Source organism: Scyliorhinus canicula, chromosome 16 (assembly GCF_902713615.1).
Source record: "Scyliorhinus canicula chromosome 16, sScyCan1.1, whole genome shotgun sequence".
Taxonomy (NCBI): domain Eukaryota; kingdom Metazoa; phylum Chordata; class Chondrichthyes; order Carcharhiniformes; family Scyliorhinidae; genus Scyliorhinus; species Scyliorhinus canicula.
The window spans coordinates 84,036,058-84,058,844 of NC_052161.1; the positions used below are offsets into that span (position 1 = coordinate 84,036,058).

Below are 22,787 nucleotides of genomic sequence, written 5' to 3' on the forward strand. Positions count from 1 at the left end.
CGTTTCTCCGCCGCTGTGCCAGACGTGAAGATTTCTCGATCGAGGGGACCAGGGTAACGGTCAAGGTGGGATACCTAGTTCACGGTCATTTAATAGTCACCAGAGAGCTACAACGGCTTCAACACAGGGACCAAGGCGTGGCCCAATCGACATAGTGGACATGGGCGAATAATCGGCAGCTGCTCCAAACGGTCTAATTCCTGGTCCACCTTGGTGCGAAACTGCGTATGGCACAGGGCAGGCGCTGAAATATGTGGTTGAGTGTTTTTTCTCATTTATGTGGCCATAGCGCCTATAATGAAATGAAATGAAAAAATAAAATTAAATCGCTTAATGTCACAAGTAGGCTTCAAATGAAGTTACTGTTAAAAACAAGGTCCCGAGGCCTTGACGAAAACCGACCAGAACTTGGACAGAACTCCATCTGGTACACAGGGCTACATCGGGCACGCGTTGCAATACCAAATGTCGGTGACATAGCCAATCGTGCCCCAGGGAGGACCCGTTGCCTCGAACTACCACCAATGGTAGGCACGCGGACTGGTCTATGTATGGGTGGTGCCCTAGATTTCGAATAGTTCCCGGGATATGTGGCCAGTTGGGCCCCCGGGTTGCGAACCTCTCGTGGCTGAAGACCTGTCGGCAGGTGGTAAACGTTGCAAAGACTGACGACCGGGGACTGAGGCTCCATTTTCCAGTTCCATCTCGGTCGGGTGTCCAGTTAACAGCAGTGTTACCCGGGATAGGTGTCGTTTCTGGGGCCAGTCACACAGAGCAGCGGTAGGGTTGGCTCCTCAGTGCGAAGTCCTCCAGGAAATGTGTGCGGCCCTCTTGGGGGGAAATGGCAGCTTGTTCGTTGCCAGGGACGATGCTCCTGCGCGATTGTCCGGAGCTTCATTCCTGGCCTTGGTTTCCCACTCGATACTGGCGTCCGTCATCCTGGGAACGGTGAGCCGGAGGAAGCTCCGCGGTCAGTACCTGATCAAACAAAGGCATCGCCTCGATCAGGACTACAAGCTATAACCCGCAGGGAAACGGGCAGGTGGAGAGGGAGAACACGATGGTATGGAAGGCCGTCGTTCTTCTTGTCCCTTAGATCTAGAAGTCTCCGAACCCCCACTGGGGGTTTCTCCCCGATGCCCTCCACTCCATTAGATCGCTCCTCTGCACAGCCACGAATGAGGACCCCTCACGATCATTTGTTTATCTTCCCCAGGAAGTCCATCTCCGGGGTCTTGCTTCCAGCTTGGCTGAAAACTCCGGGACCAGTCCTTCTCGGAGGCACACGAGGAGCCATAAGAGCAGCCCCCGGTTGAGAGGGTCCAGCTGCCTCCATGCTAACTCCCAGTACGCTTACATCGTGCACCAGGACGGACGGCAAGATACGGTCTCCCTCCGGGACCTGGCGCCCAGCTGGTTTCCCCCAACGTGCCCCCCCCCCCTCCTGCTGCCCGGCGCCACCCACAGTGCCCCGTACGCTCCCTGGGTCTCCTGTATTGTACCGCACCGACACTGCCGTCACCCCCCCCCCCCCCCCCCCCCCGCACCCCAACCGCCTCCGACTCGCGGACTGAGGCTCAAGCTCCAGGCACAACGCCCCTGGAAACCCACCTGTGACAACTGTGCCCGCCGCACCGTCAGAGCTGCGGAGGTTCGAACGTGAGAACGATCCGGCCTCCAGATATGACTGAATAAGTAATTACACCACGTTCACCCCCCCCCCCCTGGATTGATTTTTTTAACAAGGCGTGAATGTATTCACCATATACATGCACGATACTGTAACATGTGACCATGACCTGGAAGTCGGTGATATGAACTGCTCCAGGTACTGCACTGTAACCCCGGTATGGCTGCGCCTCTGGCTCCGCCCTCACCAGGGCTATATATAGACCGGCCGCCTGTGGGCTGCATTCATTTGTACTACATACTCTGGCTAGGCAAGTTCATGATGAATAAAGCCTAATGTTCACTCGCTCTCTGTGCTTCAGTGAATCGAAGGCACATCACCTGCGCACCTCCGCGAAGCGGTATGGAACCGGTACCGGCAGGCCATAATCGGTGGCTGTGGATTTAGGTGACAACAAGCCGGTCGAGCAGCGTGGTGAACAGCAACACGTCCGGCTGTCTGGGTAAGACAAGTTCCTGATTAGTGCATACGTTGGTCCGCCCTGTCGTCTGTCAATCGTCACTGGTGATGGCGTTCGTGTGGAAAAAAAGTTGAAATCGTGCAACATTCTGGGTCCAATCGTCCGAGTCGGTGTCAAAAAGCTCAAGTTTACCGATGTATGGCGGTCGGACAGCGGCCTCCCGAAGTAGTCGAAAACGATCCAAGGTCGCAGCACTTACGGCAGCTCAACTTGGACTTCATCGCCAGTGTTACAGAGGAGGCAAGGACTCCATTAGAGACCAAACTGACAGGGTACAACTCACTTTATTCTACACTATTCATAATAATAAATCTCCACACTCCAATCCCCACAGGGTCTCCTTCCCCGAACTGCTTCCAGTTTGGGGTTTAGATTCTTGTGGGGAGCTCCTCCAGTAGCTAATTCTCAGGTGTGTAGGAGGGGTGTCATGTGAGGAGTACCTTTAAGAAAGGATGTTTAAGCACTGTCCCTTTAAGAAATGGAGCAGCTCAGACTACTGAAGTGATGTCAGAGTGTGGGTGGAGCTGGGTTTTTAGCTCAGCCATTTTGCAGTTGTTTAGGTTTCAGTTTTGAGAAAAGAGCAGCTGAAAAGGCCTGGCTGGTTTGCTGTGAGCCGTTTGAAAGGAAAAGCCAGTTTTGAGGGAAAATAGCTTGGGTTGTGTCTGTGTTTGCAGTGAGCTGGGAATCTGCGGTGATCTCTTGCCATGAAAGATATTCTGAATCATTTGGGTGACTTAACTCATAATAGTATGTCTTTAACCTGATGTGTTTCTGTTTAAAGGTGTTAAGTCTTTTGGATGTTTGAAGGAACATTGTGAGGAATATTTAGTGTTGTATTATTTTCGGGGTTATCTTTGAAGTAAGGGGTATTGAGGGATCCAATGTTATTTAAAAGATTAAGTTGAATCATGGAATAAACATTGTTTTGTGTTTAAAAAACCCACGTGTCCATAATTGTAGTCCACACCGGGGGAACAAGCCGTGTGCTTCAAAAGCAACAATCCATTAAAGGGAGAGGTTGGTGAACTCCATGGACATTTGGGTTTCTTGAAAACGCCGCTCCCATAACAATTGGGGGCTCGAGGGGGATAAATGTTATCTATTGGATTGGCTTTTGTGAACTTAAAGACAGTGAAGGATGTGTTGCTCTTCCGGTGTGGTATTTAGATTAAGGGGGAGACTGTTGTGAACAATGGCTCTTTCAGAGGCCGAGACGTTTTTGGGGGTGGAGAATGTCACACGCAGTACCTTACGGACAGAGACGAAACGCAGACTGTTAGATTTGGCAAAAACATTGTAGTTAACATTACCTGACAAAATGTGAAAAGGTGAGGTAATTATGGCGGGGTTAAGCATTTAAGGTTGCCTGAGATAGAGTCTGCCTCATGGAAATGGCAAAAATTCAGTTCCAAATTAAACAAATGGAACATGAGAAGAATTAAAGCGGAATGAATACGAAAGAGAGAGTGAGAGAGAGGAAAGAGAAAGAGAAGAGACAGAGCGAGAGTGAGAGAGAGAGGAAAAAGAAAAGGAGAGAAGAAAGGAGAAAAAAGAATAGCCCAAGCAGAACAAAAAGAAAAGAAAGGGAGATACAGATCAGGGAAAAAGAAAGAGAGAGAGTTACAACTTCAGAAAATGGCCATGAAACATGAAAGTCAATTAAAATTGGCAGACATAAAGGGGAACGTACAGTTGGATGATAGTGATGAGGATAGTGAGAAAGAGCATCATAGTCGAAGGCTGGTGGGGATCTATTTAAATATGTCCAAGCATTGCCAAAGTTTGATGAGAAGGAAGTGGAAGCTTTTTTCATTTCATTGAGAAGGTAGCTAAACAAATGAAATGGCCACAGGACATGTGGGTGTTACTGATTCAAACAAAGCTGGTAGGTAGAGCTAGTGAAGTGTTTGCATCACTACCGGAGGAGTTATCTGGAACGTATGAGGAGGTGAAAAATCCATCTATAGTGCATGAGCTAGTGCCTGAAGCTTACAGACAAAGGTTTAGAAATAAGGAAAGAATTTGGTCAAACGTACATGGAGTTTGAAAGGCTCAAACAGAGTAATTTTCATAGGTGGATAAGGGCTTTGAAAATAGATCAAACGTATGAAGCTCTCAGAGAAATTATACTTTGGAGAGTTTAAAAATTCAATTCAGATGTAGTGAGAACTCATGTGGAAGACACAGAGGGTTAAAACCTGCGAGCTTAGCAGCAGAATGGCAGATGATTATGACTTTGTCATAAATCAAAGCTTGGTTTCCGACATCAGTTTCAGCCGGTGAGGGATGAAACTGGGGCCATGAGAAATACTCAAGTGGGTAAAGGTAAAGGTGATCTGATGGGAGAGAATAAAGAGTGTGTGCCTCACATTAAAAAAGAAATCCAGGAGGGTGGAAAAGAGATGAAAATTTTCAAATGTTTTCACTGTAATAAACTAGGCCATGTAAAGTCACAGTGTGGTGGTGAGAAAAGCATTGGGAAGGATGATGTGGTAAAACAGGACAGACAGTGAGATTATTGGAGTGGTTTAAAGCAACGCCAGGGAAGCGAAAGGACGGTTGCAAACGATTGTACAAGAGTAATTGTTAAGGTGTCAGATGTCTTTCAAGAATTTACTTGTGTGGGTAAAGTTTACTCATGTGTATCAGGAGGAGCAGGTAAATAAGTCACAATTTAAGAGATACAGGGGCTAGTCAATCTTTAATGGTAAGTGATGAGGAATTATGTAGTTTGGGAAGAATGTTGCCAGAAAAGGTGGTGATATGTGGAATTCAGGGAGAGAGGAGTAGCGTTCCATTATATAAGGTACGGTTGGAAAGTCCAGTGAAGAGTGGTGAAGTGGTAGTAGGAGTAATAGATAAACTGTATTGTCCAGGAATACAGTTTATCTTGGGTAATGATATAGCTGGATCGCAGGTGGGAGTGATGCCTACTGTGGTTGATAAGCCAGTGGAAAATCAGACTTCTGACGTGTTGAAGGACGAATATCCTGGGATTTTTCCGGATTGTGTAGTTACCCGGTCGCAAAGTCACAGGTTAAGACAAGAGGAGAAATCAAAGAGTGAAGATGAAGTTGAAGTTGAAGTGCAATTATCAGAAACGATTTTTGATCAGATGGTTGAAAAGAACAAGAGCAGGTGGAGGATGAGGTGGATATTTTAGTTCAGGAAAATTGGCGGAGTTACAACAGAAAGATGTAGAAATAAAACAGATATCAGAAAGCATATACGGAAGAGGAATCTGAGAGTATACCAGTGTTATTACCGTAAAAGTGATGTCTTGATGAGAAAATGGAGAGCTGTACATATGCAGGCGGAGGAAAAGTGGGCAGACGTTCATCAAGTAGTATTGCCGGTAGGGTATAGAAAGGAGGTGTTGCGAGTTGCACATGAGGTACCAGTGGGAGGTCATTTGGAAATAAGGAAACTCAAGCTAAAATACAGAAACATTTTTATTGGCCTGGTCGATATAAAGATGTAGTTATATTTGTCAATCAGGGAAACCTCAAGCAGTGATAAAACCAGCACCCTTAATGCCCATGCCCATTCCAGCAATTGAGGAACCTTTACAAGGGTCCTAATCGATTGTGTAGGACACTTCCTAAAACAAAAAGTGGGAATCAAATCTTTTGACTATAATGGATGTGTCTACTAGGTTTCCAGAGGCCATTCCAGTCCGTAATATACAGCTAAAAGGATTGTGGAGGAGTTACTTAAATTCTTTACTAGATATGGAATACTGACAGAAGTTCAATCGGATCAAATTTTACTTCAAAGTTATTGAAAGAACATAAGAACTAGGAGCAGGAGTAGGCCATCTGGCCCCTCGAGCCTGCTCCGCCATTCAATGAGATCATGGCTGATCTTTTGTAGACTCAGCTCCACTTTCCGGCCCGAACACCATAACCCTTAATTCCTTTATTCTTCAAAAAACTATCTATCTTTACCTTAAAAACATGTAATGAAGGAGCCTCAACTGCTCACTGGGCAAGAAATTCCATAGATTCACAACCCTTTAGGTGAAGAAGTTCCTCCTAAACTCAGTCCTAAATCTACTTCCCCTTATTTTGAGGCTATGTCCCCTAGTTCTGCTTTCACCCGCCAGTGGAAACAACCTGCCCGCATCTATCCTATCTATTCCCTTCATAATTTTAAATGTTTCTATAAGATCCCCCGTCATCCTTCTAAATTCAGAGTACAGTCCCAGTCTACTCAACCTCTCCTCATAATCCAACCCCTTCAGCTCTGGGATTAACCTAATGAATCTCCTCCAGTGCCAGTATGTCCTTTCTCAAGTAAGGAGACCAAAACTGAACACAATACTCCAGGTGTGGCCTCACTAACACCCTATACAATTGCAAACATAACCTCCCTAGTCTTAAACTCCATCCCTCTAGCAATGAAGGACAACATTCCATTTGCCTTCTTAATCACCTGCACCTGTAAACCAACGTTCTGTGACTCATGCACTAGCACACCCAGGTCTCTCTGCACAGCGGCATGCTTTAATATTTATCGTTTAAATAATAATCCCGTTTTCTGTTATTCCTACCAAAATGGATAGCCTCACATTTGTCAACATTGTATTCCATCTGCCAGACCCTAGCCCATTTACTTAACCTATCCAAATCCCTCTGCAGACTTCCAGTATCCTCTGCACTTTTTGCTTTACCACTCATCTTAGTGTCATCTGCAAACTTGGACACATTGCCCTTGGTCCCCAACTCCAAATCATCTATGTTGTAAATTGTGAACAATGTGGGCCCAACACGGATCCCTGAGGGACACCACTAGCTACTGATTGCCAACCAGAGAAACACCCATTAATCCCCACTCTTTGCTTTCTATTAATTAACCAATCCTCTATCCATGCTACTACTTTACCCTTAATGCCATACATCTTTATCTTATGCAGCAACCTTTTGTGTGGCACCTTGTCAAAGGCTTTCTGGAAATCCAGATATACCACATCCATTGGCTCCCCGTTATCTACTGCACTGGTAATGTCCTCAAAAAATGTCACTAAATTAGTTAGGCATGACCTGCCCTTTATGAACCCATGCTGCGTCTGCCCAATGGGACAATTTCTATCCAGATGCCTCGCTAGTTCTTCCTTGATGATAGATTCCAGCATCTTCCCTACTACCGAAGTTAAGCTCACTGGCCTATAATTTCCTGCTCTCTGCCTACCTCCTTTTTTAAACAGTGGTGTCACGTTTGCTAATTTCCAATCCACCGGGACCACCCCAGAGTCTAGTGAATTTTGGTAAACCATCATTAGTGCATCTGCAATTTCCCTAGCCATTTCGTTTAGTACTCTGGGATGCATTCCATCAGGGGCAGGAGACTTGTCTATCTTTAGCCCCATTAGCTTGCCCATCATTACCTCCTTAGTGATAACAATCCTCTCAAGGTCCTCACCTGCCATAGCCTCATTTCTATCAGTCGCTGGCATTTTATTTGTGTCTTCCACTGTGAAGACCGACCCAAAAAACCTGTTCAGTTCCTCAGCCATTTCCTCATCTCCCATTATTAAAACTCCCTTCTCATCCTCTAAAGGACCAATATTTACCTTAGCCACTCTTTTTTGTTTTATATATTTGTAAAAACTTTTACTGTCTGTTTTATATTCTGAGCAAGTTTACTCTCATACTCTATCTTACTCTTCTCTATAGCTTTTTTAGTAGCTTATGAATAGTTTAGGAATAAAACAATTTAAATCAACTGCGTTATCATCCAGAATCGCAGGGAGCGTTAGAAAGGTGGCATCAGACATTAAAGACAATGTTGATGGCTTATTGTCAAGATTATCCAGAGGATTGGGATAAAGGAATTCCATTCGTATTGTTTGCAATTAGGGATGCACCTAATGAGTCTACCAAATTTAGTCCTTTTGAACTAATTTTGGTCATGAGGTAAGAGGACCACTTAAATTGATTAAGGAAGAATTGGTGGGTGAGAAATCGGAAATTACACTATTGGATTACGTGTCAAATTTTAGGGAACGATTAAATAGAGCAGGTGAATTGGCTGGACAACATTTGAAAGTTGCACAAATGTGATGAAACGGGTAGAGGACAAGAAATCCAAAGTTCGTAGTTTTGTCAGTGGGGATAAAGTTTTAGTGTTGTTACCAGTGGTAGGTGAGCTTTTAAAAGCTAGGTTTTGTGGACCGTATCAGATTGAAAGGAAATTAAGTGAGGTGAATGATGTGGTAAAAACACCAGATAGAAGGAAGACTCACCGGGTGTGTCATGTGAATATGCTTAAAAGGTACTTTGAAAGGGAAGGAGAGAAAAATGAAGTTTTAATGATTCTAACAAACCAAATCCAGATGACTTTGAATTTGACATACCCAAATTAAATTGGAAAATGAGGATGTTCTTAAAATTGGGATGAATTGTTAAATTACCTTCCAGAGGAAAAACAAACTGACTTGAAAGAGTTATTGATATCACATGGGCAAATTTGTAGACATAAATTGGGAAGTACTAAAATGGCTGCACATGATGTAGATATGGGAAATGCTGTTCCTATCAAACAACATCCATACAGACTTAATCCTTTAAAATTGGCACAGGTTAACAGAGATTGAGAGTATGCTGAAAAATGGCATAATTGAAGTGGGTTGCAGCCAATGGAGCTCACCCATAGTGAATGTGCCTAAACCAGACGGTACCCAACGGTTGCGTGTGGACTATCGAAAGGTGAATGCAGTTACAAGAATGGACTCTTATCCTATCCCACGTCTGAAGAATTGCATTGAGAAAGTAGGCAATCTGATTTTATTTCCAACTTCCAGATGTGGAAGAACATTTAAAACATCTGAGGGATTATTCGATCGACTTCAGGAGGCGGGTTTGGTGTGAAACCTAGCCAAAAGTGAATTTGGAGAAGCCTGAATCACTTTCCTTGAGGGGTTTCCGATACCCTCAAGACGAAGGGAAATAATGCGATTTCTTAGCATGAGTGGATTTGATCGAACCTTTGTGCAAAACTTTTGTGGGGTGATTGCTCCACTGATGGACTTGCTAAAGAAACGTCAAGAATTTCAACGGACAGCGGACTTTCAACAGGCATGTGACTGCTTTTGTGACTCAGTTTTAGAGAGAGCAGCTGAAAAGTGCCTGGCTGGTTCGCTGTGAGCTGTTTGAAAGGAAAAGCCAGTTTTGAGGAAAAGAGCTTGGGTGTGTCTGTGTTTGCAGTAAACTGGATCTGCTGTGATCTCTGCCATGAAAGATTATCTCTGAATCATTTGGGTGATTTAATCTCATAATAGTCATGTCTTTAACCTGATTGTTTCTGTTTAAAGGTTTAAGTTTTTTTAATGTTTGAAGGAACATTTTGAGGATTATTTAGTGTTGTATTATTTTCGGGGTTATCTTTGAAGTAAGGGGTGTTGAGGGATCCAATGTTTATTTAAAAGTTTAAGTTTAATTCATGGAATAAACATTGTTTTGTGTTTAAAAACCCACGTGTCCATAATTGTAATACCACACCTGGAGAACCAAGCCGTGTGCTTCAAAAGCAACAATACATTAAAGGGAGAGGTTGGTTGAACTCTATGATACATTTTGGGGTTCTTGAAAATGCCGCTCCCATAACAGGGGAAGCGGACATTAGACAGCTGTCCCTGTAGGGCGTCGTAACATCTCGCTATCTCGGGAAACTCCTCTAGCCCCACAACCCTTCCCATCTGTAACCTCCACCCGCGCCCACAATTTCCCCTATCTCTGTAACTTCCTCCCCCTATAACCCTCCCTATCTCTGTAACCTCCTCCAGCCTCTACAACCCTCCTCTCTCTAACCTTCCCCATCTACAACCCTTCATCTCTGTAACCTTCCCCACTACCTATACCCTTCCCTATCTCTGTAACCTCCACCAGCTCCTACAACCCTGCCCATCTGTGAAACCTTCACCAGCCTCTGTAACACTCCCTATCTCTGTAACCTCCTCCAGCCCCTGCAACTCTCCCAATCTTTGTAACCTCCTCCAGCCCCTACAACCTTCCCTTTTTCTGTAACCTCAGGCCTACCTGTCTCCTCGTCGGTGGGCGACTTGTCCTCTATCCGATGGCGCTCCCTGAATCCAATCTGGTCCAAGAACCTTGCTTGCATGCCCATCATGGCCTTGGCCAGGCGCTCTGAGTCCCGCCTGTCCAGTGCACCGGGTAGCCCGGATGTCTGCTCCTTGCCTGTCATTATGTGCATCCCGACCATGGTGCCCTCATACTCCTCCAGGTTGACTGAATTGGGGCGCCGGATATTGTCAAATTGTCCTCATCCAGCTCCTCATTGTCTTCCCTCTTCCCTCCCTGAAACACCTTCTTCAACTTATTAAAGCTGGCAGTAGCCATTTTCGCTCAATGATCTGAAGCAATTCTATCCAAGGTTTTAGTGTGAAATATTTTTCAGTTTCGCTGCCCAGAGGAATCTCTGATGATTTGGCCGATTGTTTAATGGTCACGATAAACAATCCAGTGCCAACAACGGGACTTGATGACAAGTTGACCAGCGAGACAAAATTTGCGTGGCGTTGCCTCATCTACAATAGTCTGCTGATAAATGAGCTCATAAGTGCTGAATCAAACTCCAATCCAATCCAAACAAATAATATCATTTTGATTATTGAGCAACAATTGAACGATTTTGCAACGGGAAAATCTTTGCAACGTTGAGCTAAACCTTCAGGAGAAAACCATTTCTCTTGAGTAGTAAAGTTTAGCCGATGTCCTGGGTTAAAAAGTCAAATCATTTCAATTGCATCTTTCAACACATTTTACAATTCAATAAATTCAATTCGAGGGCTGGGATTCTCCGTCTCCCAGCCGCGTATTTCTCGGCCGTGCATCGTTCGCTTGCGGCGGGATTGTATCTTCCCAACGCTTGTTAATGGGATTTCACTTTGGGAACCACGCCACCCCGCCGGGGAACCCGTGGCAGAGCCGTGCGCCAGCGGGAAAAGTAATCCCGCTGGAGAATTCTGGCCATTTCATTGACGAGATAGCTGATCGAAACAGGACTGGTCATTAAACGCGACAATAAATGTGTTAGTCATCAATTATTTCTGTCAATTACTGTGAATGGGACTTTTAGATTCATTCCAAAGTATAGTTTAAATTATATTATATTTCGGTTTAAATTAAAATTTAAACAACATACTCATTTAGAAAGTAATTCAATCGTTTCTTCTTTTTTAATTATGAACGAGTAATTAGTCATTTTTAAAATAATTTTCCAATTAAGGAGCAATTTAGCGTGGGAATCCACCTAACCTGCACATCTTTGGGTCGTGGGGGTGAAACCGAGACAGACACGGGAGAATGTGCAAACTCCACACGGAGAGTGGCTAATAACTAGTAAGTGATGGCAACTGCCAATTTATTATTAATGACTTAATTATTTGTCGATTTGCCAAAGGCAATAAATTAATCACAGGATATTTAAATAAATGTTGCATTTGAAGAGTCAATTGAAAAACATTATAACAATTGATGATATATTAAATATGGAATCAAGTGAGGGATGAATTCACCATAACCTATTAGGTAACATTCTCTAACAATTAAATTTAGTTAATTATTTATATCAATGTGAAAATTTATTTTGTTATTCTTCCAGCGATTGATTATTGATCAAGTATATTAACAACTGATTACCAAGACCAGTAATGCAAATGAATTATAATAATAGTTAATGTGTTGAGATATTGATTAGGTATATTAATACTGAATTATTGATAACAATAATATATCGTACGGAATGGGATGAGATCATTAATGATGAAGAATAATAATTTGGGTTTATTCATAATTTGGAGACTGAATTGTGGATTAAATTAGTTCATAACATTGGACATTAATATGTATTAAGGTTAATTAATATTAGGAATATTAATAGCAGATTATCATAAAAATAATGATTGGTTATATTGTAGTTGGATTGACAATTTGGTCAAATTAATTACTTATATATTCAATGTTTTGAATATGGTACAATACTACTGGATCTACTAATGAATTAATTAAATATATTTTTATGTTTTACATTAAGTTAACAAATATAAATAGAAATTGTGATTAATGAACTATCAGGTACGTAATGAAAAATTGATTACAACAGATTCAGTAAATATACATCACCATTTTAGCAAGGAGATCAATAAATAATGAATGTTGAAATAATGGATTAGTAAACACATTAATGATTAGCTTACTGATTAATTACTTATGGATAGAGTGAATGGGCAGGCGCTCCGTTCCAGAGTGGAGGGCTCAGTCACCAGGGGCATAGATTTAACGTCAGTGGGGCAAAGTTTAGAGGAGATTTGCGGGGCAAGTTTTTTTTACACAGAGGGTGGTGAGTGCCTGGAATGCATTGCTCGGGGAGGTTGTGGAAGCTGGTACATTAACGCCTTTCAAAAGACATCTCAGCAAATCATGGATAGGATGGGTCTAGATGATACGGCACTAGGAAATGCTGAGGGTTGGCAAAGGTTGGTATCATGACCGGTACAGGCTTGGAGGGCCGAAGGGCCTGTTCCTGTGCTGTATTGTTCTTTGTAAAGTAATATGCTGAAGTATATTAAAATAGATTACTTGTTCAATTAATAATTTATGATCAATAATGGATACTAAACTTAAAAATATGGCTAGGTTAATAGTAGACTGAACCTGAGAGAGCACAGGTGGACTGCTGCCTCACAGCACGAAGGGCCTAGGTTCAATTCCGGCCTCGCATGACTGTCTGTGTGGAGTTTGCACTTTCTCCCAGTGTCTGTGTGGGTTTCCTCTGGGTGCTTTGGTTTCCTCCCAGTCCAAAGATGTGCAGGTTAGGTGGATTGGCCATACTAGGTTGCCTTAGTGTCCAAAAGGTTAGGTAAGCCGTTGGAGGGGATGGGGGAAGTAATGCAAATCTTGGGGAATTTGGCAGTTTTTTCGGGGTATAAATTGAACATGGGAAGAGCGAGGTGTTTGTAATCCAGGCAAGAGGGCAGGAAAAGAACTGGGAAGCTGCCGCTTGGAATGGTAGGGAAGAGCTTTTGATATCTGGAATCCAGGTGGCCCGGAAATGGGAGGTACTACACAAGTTGAACCTATCCCGTTGGTAGATCAAATGGAAGGGGACTTTAATAGATGGGACATGCTCCCGCTATCACTGGCAGGAGGGTACAGACCGTGAAGATGATGGTCCTCCCCAGATTTCTATTTGTCTTTCAGTGCCTCTCCATCTTCAATCCCTAAGGCCCTTTTCAAGCGGGTGAATAAGATTATTTCGGGCTTTGTGTGGGCGAGTAAAACCCCCGAGTGAAGAAAGCGTTGCTGGAGCGCAGTGGTGGGGGGGGGGGGGGGGGGGCGGGGGGAAGAGTGGGTTGGCGCTGCGAACTTCTGCAATTACTACTGGGTGGCTAATATAGCCATGATTAGGAAGTGGGTAGTGGGGGAGGGGTCGGCATGGGAGCGGGGGGAGGGGTCGGCATGGGAGCGGATGGAGGCGGCGTCATGTAAAGACACTAGTCTGGGAGCATTGGTAACGGCACCTTTGTCGTTCTCGCTGGCCCAATACTCCACAAATCCAGTGGTAGTTGCGCCTCTGAGGATCTGGGGGAAATGGAGGAGGTAAGAAAGCAGAGGGAGCATTGATTTGGACCCGATTATAACAACCACAGGCTTGTTCTGGTAGGCTAGATGGCGGGTTCTGGAGGTGGCAGGGGGCAGGAATCAGAAAAATGGGGGATCTATTTATAGATGGGAGCTTTCTCAGCTGAAAGCTTTGGAGGATAAATGTAAATTGCCACCAAGGAATGGTTTTAGGTATTTGCAGGTGCGAGACTTCCTGAGAAAGCAGGTGCCGGCCTTTCTCCTGCTGCCGCCACAGGGGATACAGGAAGAGTTGTTTCCAGTACCTGGGTGGGGGAGGGGAAGTTATCGGATATTTACCAGGCGCTTTCGGAGGCGGAAGAAACTCCGGTGAAGGAGATAAAGGACAAGTGGGAGGATGAGCTAGGTGGAGAGATAGAGGCAGGTCTATGGGCGGATGCCCTACGCAAGGTTAATACCTCCTCATCGAGCGCCAGGCTTAGCCTGATACAATTTAAGGTAGTCCACCGGGCACACATGACATGGCTAGGGGGAGCAAGTTTTTCGGGGTAGAGGATAGGTGTGTGCGGTGCACAGGAAGCCCAGTAAATCATGTCCACATGTTTTGGGCATGCCCGAAGCTTAGAGGGTTTTGGCAGGTTTTGCTAAGGCAATGTCCATGGTGCTAAAAATACGGGTGCCGATTCTGGAGGTAGCGATCTTTGGAGTGTCAGAAGATCCGGGAGTTCAGGTGGCGAAAGAGGCAGACGTTCTGGCCTTTGCCACCCTGGTAGCCTGGAGATGGACATTATTAATGTGGAGGGACTCGAAGCCCCCCGAGTGTAGAGACCTGGGTTAGTGACAGTCTCGAGAAAATAAAGTTTGCCTTAAAGGGTCAATGTTAGGGTTCTCCCGGAGTTGGCAGCCGTTCATCGACTTTCTCGGGAAAAGTAAAATGTCAGCAGATGCAGTATTCCACAGGGGTGGGTTGTTGTTGTTGTTTGGTTGTGGTGCGTGAAAATTGGGTTGGGAGGGGTGGGGGAGGAAAATGTTCATTTTGCCATGTGGATGATATTGTTTTTGTTCATGTTATAAAATTTTCAAATACCCAATAAAATATAATTTTAAAAAAAGGTTAGGTGAGGGACAGGGCAGGGAGGGTGAGCCTGTGTGGAATGCTCTTTTGGAAGGTCGGTGCAGACTCGATCAACCAAATGGTCTCCTTCTGCACTGCAGGGATGCTATGATTGATTGTCAGGTATACTATCAATATATTTTTAAGTTTATCTAAAAGACTAATTAATAAAATGGTTTCAAGGAAATAAACAAACAATACTTACACATATGAAAGATAAAGTAATTAATAAAGAGCCAAATTAATGGATTGTTGACAATATAAATTGTTGATAATATTTAGACTGCCTCATGTTTATCCTATCATTAATAATTAGATCAATAGATTATTGAGGTGCACTAATCAGGAAACATCTTGATGATAGATTAAGATGAATTAATACTAAAATATACAAATGATCAAATTAGGACTCTTTAATATTCAAACAGATTATTGATAATTGAGAAATTGATCACTAGATGAATTAATAGCATCTCCTGATAATTGACGATTCAGATGAAATTGATTTTATCTGAAGTAATCGCAATCTCAGAATATTTAGATTTACTGTTTAGATATATTGATGGTGTATTAAGATGGAATAATAATTAGCTACATTAACAATGGATTACTGATATTTAATATTGAGACAGATAAATCATGGATTGGTAAAATAAATTAATATTTATTTTATTGAGGCAGGTTAGTTATAAATTAATTAGTCATGAGATAAAGATGTTGTACATTAGGGAGATTAATATTTTAAAAGATTACTAATATTCATTAATAATTAGATACATTAATGAGATTGGTGATTGTATTAAATATTTATTACTGATAGTTTAATTGATAATTAGATATATTAATATATTTAACATATAAAGATTAGTAATTGATAAAGATTAATTATAATTAGATATATTATTGATAGGTTTATTAAATATCTAAACACATTAATGATTTTTAATCAGGATTAATTAATACTCAGATGCATTATTATGGATTTATTAAATATTCAACAGGTTAGTCATAGATTAATATTTATTGATAATTAGATGTATTAATGGTGGATTATTGAGATTATTTAATATTTAAACAGATAGATGATCAGGATTTTCACATTTTGATATAATGATGGGTTTTCAAATTAAATATTTAAACAGAAAAATTGGATTAATTGATGAAATATTAATAGACTATTGAGATTTAATATTTCAACAGATGAAGATTATAGATAATTAGATATATCAGATGGATAACTAAAATTATATAATATTTAGACAGAGCCAATTGGGATTACTGATAATTAGACATATTAATAATGGATTATCGAGATTATTAATATTTAAACAGAGATCATTAGATTATTGGTAATTAGTTATATTAATGATGGATGATAACTTCTTTAATATTTAAAGAGATAATTATAATTAATAATTAGATATATTAAAGGTAGATTTATATTGCTAAAATATGAACAGATAATGAAGATCAATTGATAGATATATTAAGATGGATTATTAAGATTTACTATTTTAATAGATAAGATTAGTCAGATAAGATTAGTCAATAATTAGGTATATTAATCCTGAATTAGGAATTATTTGAGACATAATTACACTGATTGATACTTAAATTCATTAATGATGGATAATTGCGATTCTTTAATATTTAAAGAGATTAGAATTATTGAGCATTAGATATATAAATGGGATTGAGATTATTTAACATATAGACAGATAAATTGATAATTAGATATATCAATGATAGATTGAAATTCAATATTTAAACATAGAATGAAGATTAATTAGATATATTAATGAATTATTGAAACAATTTGCTCGATTAGAGCGAATATTTCTGATAATTATTAAAATTTGATGGATTTGATTATTAATATTTAATTTCAGATTTTCTCTGATTCGAGACACGATTTGAATTGAATTTTGTTAATAATCTATCATTCTGGGTTAACCTATCCACAATGACGATCATTAAGGGGTTAGAATGGGTTGTTTTTTTTCCAGCTCGGGGTAGGGACGTTTGCCGGGCAAAGTTGCTGATTTGGGGACTCCAGTTCTTCTCCTAGGCCCGATTTGAAGCCTCGGCCACTAGCAGCCTCACCGAGGCGCGCTCGAATGACCAGCTGCTGGCGGTGAGAGTCAGCACTTCCGGCAGGCGGCATCAGCCATTTGAGAAGAAGGCGCTAACCGGAAGTGATCTGCGTTGCCAGCGACTGCCGGACATCATCACTGGGAGGTCACCGTTTGAGGGGTGGGGGGAGAGAGAGAGAGAGAGAGACGCGTTCTCTCGCGCCTTCAAGCGATCACGTGATAGAGGCCTAATGGAGCAGAATAGGGAACAAATCAATATTAATATATTTAATAATCACTGCTACTCAATGGAGCAGAATAGGGAACAAATCAATATTAATTATTATTTAATCACTGATACTCAATGGAGCAGAATAGGGAACAAATCAATATTATATATTTAATCACTAATACTCGGAGAATAGGGAACAAATCAATATTAATATATTTAATAATCACCGATACTCAATGGAGCAGAATAGAGAACAAATCAATATTAATATATTTAATAATCACTGATAATGGAGCAGAATAGGGAACAAATCAATATTCAATAATTAATAATCACCAATAGACTCAATGGAGAGTGGAGAACAAATCAATATTAAATATTTAATAATCACTGATACTCAATGGAGCAGAATAGAGAACAAATCAATATTAATATATTTAATAATCACTGATATTCAATGGAGCAGAATAGAGAACAAATCAATATTAATAATTTAATAATCACTGACACTCAATGGAGCAGAATAGGGAACAAATCAATATTAATATATTTAATAATCACCAATACTCAATGGAGCAGAATAGAGAACAAATCAATATTAATATATTTAATAATCACCGATACTCATGGAGCAGAAGAGAGAACAAATCAATATTAATATATTTAATAATCACTGATAATCGAGGATAGCAAATGTGGTCCTCTTGTTCAAGAAAGGGGAGTAGAGATAACCCCGGTACTATAGGCCGGTGAGCCTAGACGTCTGTGGTGGGTAAAGTCTTGGAGAGGATTATAAAATATTACGATTTATAATCATCTAGATAGGAATAATAGGATTAGGGATAGTCAGCATGGTTTTGTGAAGGGTAGGTAATGCCTCACAAACCTTATCGAGTTCTTTGAGAAGGTGACTGGACAGGTAGACGAGGGTAGAGCAGTGATGTGGTGTATATGGATTTCAGTAAAGCGTTTGATAAGGGTTCCCCACGGTCGGCTATTGCAGAAAATACGGAGGCTGGGGATTGAGGGTGATTTAGAGATGTGGATCAGAAATTGGCTAGTTGAAAGAAGACAGAGAGTGGTGGTTGATGGGAAATATTCAGAATGGAGTTCAGTTATGAGTGGCGTACCACAAGGATCTGTTCTGGGGCCGTTGCTGTTTGTCATTTTTATAAATGACCTAGAGGAGGGCGCAGAAGGATGGGTGAGTAAAATTTGCAGACGACACTAAGTCGGTGGAGTTGTAGACAGTGCGGAAGGATGTTGCAGGTTACAGAGGGACATAGATAAGCTGCAGAGCTGGGCTGAGAGGTGGCAAATGGAGTTTAATGTGGCGAAGTGTGAGGTGATTCACTTTGGAAAGAATAACAGGAATGCGGAATATTTGGCTAATGGTAAGATTCTTGGTAGTGTGGATGAGCAGAGGGATCTCGGTGTCCATGTACATAGATCCCCTGAAAGTTGCCACCCAGGTTGATAGGGTTGTGAAGAAGGCCTAGGTGTATGGCCTTATTGGTAGAGGGATTGAGTTCCGAGCCATGAGGTCATGTTGCAGTTGTACAAAGCTCTAGTATGGCCGCATTTGGAGTATTGCGTACAGTTCTGGTCGCCTCATTATAGGAAGGACGTGGAAGCTTTGGAACGGGTGCAGAGGAGATTTACCAGGATGTATGCCTGTATGGAGGGAAAATCTTATGAGAAAGGCTGATGGACTTGAGGTTGTTTTCGTTAGAGAGAAGAAGGGTTAGAGGTGATTAATAGAGGCATACAAAATGATCAAGGGTTAGATAGGGTGGACAGCGAGAGCCGTCTCCCGTGGATGGAGGTGGGCTAGCACGAGGGGACATAGCCTTAAATTGAGGGGTAAAGATATAGGACAGAGGTTAGAGGTGGGTTTTTTACGCAAGAGTGTGAGGCCGTGGAATGCCCTACCTGCAACAGTAGTGAACTTGCCACATTGAGGTCATTTAAAAGTTTATTGGATAAGCATATGGATGATAAGGGCATAGTGTAGGTTAGATGGCCTTTAGTTTTTTCCATGTCGGTGCACATCGAGGGCCGAAGGGCCTGTACTGTCGCTGTATGACGATATGTGCTATGTTCATGGAGCAGAATAGGGAACAAATCAATATTAATATATTTAATAATCACCAATACTCAATGGAGCAGAATAGAGAACAAATCAATATTAATATATTTAATAATCACTGACACTCAATGGAGCAGAATAGGGAACAAATCAATATTAATATTAATCACCAATACTCAATGGACCAGAATAGAGAACAAATCAATATTAATATATTTAATATTCACCAATACACTCAATGGAGCAGAATAGAGAACAAATCAATATTAATATATTTAATATTCACCAATACTCAATGAAACGGCACGGTAGCACCGAGGATAGCACAGGTGCTTCACAGCTCCAGGGTCCGAGGTTCAATTTCCGGCTTGGGTCACTGTCTGTGCGGAATCTGAACGTTCTACCCGTGTCTGCGTGGGTTTCCTTCAGGTGCTCTGGTTTCCTCCACAGTCCAAAGATGTGCAGGTTAGGTGGGTTGGACATGCTAAATTGCCCTTAGTGTCCAAACTGGTTAGGTAGAGTCACTGGGATGGGGTAGAGGTGTGGGCTGAAGTAGCGTGCTCTTTTCAAGCAGACTCAATGGGCCGAATGGCCTCCTTCTGCACTGTAAATTCTATGTCAACATCAAAGCAGAATAGAGAATAAATCAATATTAATGTATTTAATAATTGAATAATGATAATTCGATGTATTGATTTGTTTTAATTTTGCTCCATTGAGTATCAGTGATTATTAAATATATTAATAATGATTTGTTCTCCACTCTACTCCATTGAGTATTGGTGATTATTAAATATTAATATTGATTTGTTCTCAATTCTGCACCATTGAGTATCGGTGATTATTAAATATATTAATATTGATACGTTACTTACAACTTGCCAGCCCAAACCTGGATATTCTCCTGCAAAATGGCTTCGTAAGCCACTCAGTTCAAGGGCAATTAAAAATGGGAAGAAATGATGGGTCAGTCAGCCACACTGAGGTCCCATTAAACAATAAAGAAAAACAAAATGAGATAATGCTCTCCACGTTTAAAATGAGTGGATGCGCTGGATTATTTTATTGTTGTAAACGGTTTTCCTGTGAAAATTACTTCCTGACACTGACACCTGAATTTACCTCGGTTCCTGTGGTAGATGTGGCAGTGCTCGTCACCTTGTTGCAGGCACACTCATCCCTGACACGAAACACAGCCTTTCTGATCGACGCCTCTCAGATGTGATTAGAGGATGCAGTCTCCAACTGGGGGCAGCATGAATCTTCGATAGTGCGGCACTTGGTCAGTGCTGACCCTCCAACAGTGCTGCACTCCATCAGTGCTGACCCTCCAACAGTGCAGCACACCATCAGTACTGACTCTCTGACAATAACAGCGCTCCCTCATTACTGACCCACTGGCAGTGCGGCACTCCCTAGTACTGACGTCCAACAAGTACAGCACTCCCTCAGTACTAACCCCCCCCGACCAGTGTGGCACTGCCTCAGTACTGACTCTCCAACGGTGCTTCTCTCCGCCCGTACTGACCCTCCGAAAATGTGCACGCCCCAGTACTGACCCTCCGCCAGGTACCAACGCTTCCTCAGTGCTGACCCTCTGATACTGCGGCGCTCCCTCAGTAGTGACCCTCCGACAGTGTGCCACTCCATCAGTACTGACTCTCCATCAGTACGGCACTCCCTCAGTACGACTCTCCATCAGTACGGCACTCCCTCAGTATGACCCTCTGACAGTGCAGCGCTCCCTCAGTACTGATCCCTGACAGTGCGGCGCTCCCTCAGTACTGACTCTCCATCAGTACGGCACTCCCTCAGTACTGACACTCCGACAGTACAGCGCTCCCTCACTTATGACCCTCCAACAGTGAGGCGCTCCCTCAGTACTGACGTTCCAACAGTACAGCACTCCCTCTGTACTGACACTCCGACAGTGTGGCACTCCCTCAGGACTGACACTCCGACAGTGTGGCACTCCCTCAGTACTGACCCTCCGACAGTGCGGCACGCCCTCAGTACTGACTCTCCGACAGTGTGGCACTCCCTCAGTACTGACTCTCCGACAGTGTGGCACTCCCTCAGTACTGACACTCCGACAGTGTGGCACTCCCTCAGTACTGACTCTCCGACAGTGTGGCACTCCCTCAGTACTGACTCTCCGACAGTGTGGCACTCCCTCAGTACTGACTCTCCGACAGTGCTTCTCTCCCTCAGTTCTGACCCTCTGACAGTGCAAACCCTTTCAATAGCCCCAAATGAATACAGTCACTGCAGATCAGATCAGTGAAGTTTTATTGCAAACAATGAACGCTGACATTTGATACTCAGGATTAAATACAAAATATTGAGGCATCTTTCCTTTACAGGCTGACAATTCCACCCCCCCCCCCCCACTCCCACCCCCACCCCCCATAAAACTACGACCTACGCCTTGCTGTCAACAGGGACGCACGTTAGGCGGACCACCAGGGAGTGGGGCGATGGGACACAAAGAAAGGTTTCAGTTGTGCCCCTGGAGCCCCAGTCCACCGATGGATGCATCGAGTGGTCACATGTTGTCGACCGCCCTGCATCGCCTCTCCACTCCCTCTCGCCCCCACGCTGGGAAAGGGCGCAAAACGTCAATCTATGACCCGAGGGCCTACACCCAGCTGCTTAGGAGAACGTGCTCCTTCTTTTGGTTGGGACCTGGGTTTTGCCCATTGGGTACCAGGCTCCACACTCCTGCCCTGCGACATCTCAGCTGCGTCACACCAACTCCAGGGATTCCCGTGCGGCCCCACTCTCCGCACCCCCCCCCCACCCCGCTCGTGATACAACCGCTCCTCGGGCTCAAACCGCAACCCAGCGAACAGAAACGCGGGCAAAGCTTAAACAAACGTTGCGCTCTTGCGCTCTTCAGCGCCCTCCAAGGCCCCCGGGGGTCCTCCGACTCCATTTCATAGTTTGATCGGGATTGGCTCCGACCTCCGTTTGCAGATCCAGTAGTGTGGCGAGCTGCACACGGCGTTGGCCCAGGTAGTTTTGCGCAGCGTGACGCAGTTCTTGAAAGCCTCCAATTCGTAGTCAAAGTAACTGTCAGGATTGCCTTGGTCCCAGAACCTAAGAGAACCAGGTGGGGAAAAGGTGGAACAAATGGCTGAATTTGTGAGTGATCGCCAAACTTTAATCCAATCTTTCCCAAACCCTCATGCGCTGAGAATATAGAATTACAGGATAAAGCTCGCACTACACCGTCCCCATTAAACACTCCCAGGACAGGTGTAACGCGAGGTTGGATATAGAAGCAATCCCTACAGTGCCGAAAGAGGCCATTCAGCCCATCAAGTCTGCACTGGCCCTTGGAAAGAGCATTCTACTTAAGCCCACACCTTAACCCTATTCCCGTAACCAGGTAATCCCATCTAACCTTTGGACTTTACGGGGGCAATTTAGAATGGCCAACCCACTTAACCTGCACATCTTTGGACTAAGGAGGAAACCAGAGCACCCCCGAGGAAACCGACACAGACACGGGGAGAAACTGCAAACTC

At 43.0% G+C, this 22,787-nt stretch overlaps 2 protein-coding genes across 3 annotated transcripts in view; both read right to left on the reverse strand.

Moving 5' to 3' along the window:
* Positions 1 to 15,524, reverse strand: part of LOC119950893 (C-type lectin domain family 10 member A-like) — a 33,464-nt gene extending 17,940 nt beyond the window's left edge. Inside the window, exons 1-2 of one of the 2 annotated variants that reach the window (XM_038773802.1) lie at positions 15,070 to 15,524; positions 10,187 to 10,883 (exon numbers count right to left, since the gene is read on the reverse strand). In XM_038773802.1, coding sequence (XP_038629730.1) covers positions 10,187 to 10,370 — 184 coding nt within the window. In that variant the 5' untranslated portion in view covers positions 10,371 to 10,883; positions 15,070 to 15,524. Of the gene's footprint in view, positions 1 to 10,186; positions 11,647 to 15,069 lie in introns of those variants that run through there. The other variant, XM_038773803.1, reaches the window with a different exon arrangement.
* A 6,138-nt stretch (positions 15,525 to 21,662) lies between these two features.
* LOC119979770 (C-type lectin domain family 4 member A-like) overlaps positions 21,663 to 22,787 on the reverse strand; it is a 59,942-nt gene continuing 58,817 nt past the window's right edge. Inside the window, exon 6 of the mRNA XM_038822403.1 lies at positions 21,663 to 22,356. Coding sequence (XP_038678331.1) covers positions 22,333 to 22,356 — 24 coding nt within the window. The 3' untranslated portion in view covers positions 21,663 to 22,332. The remainder of the gene's footprint in view (positions 22,357 to 22,787) is intronic.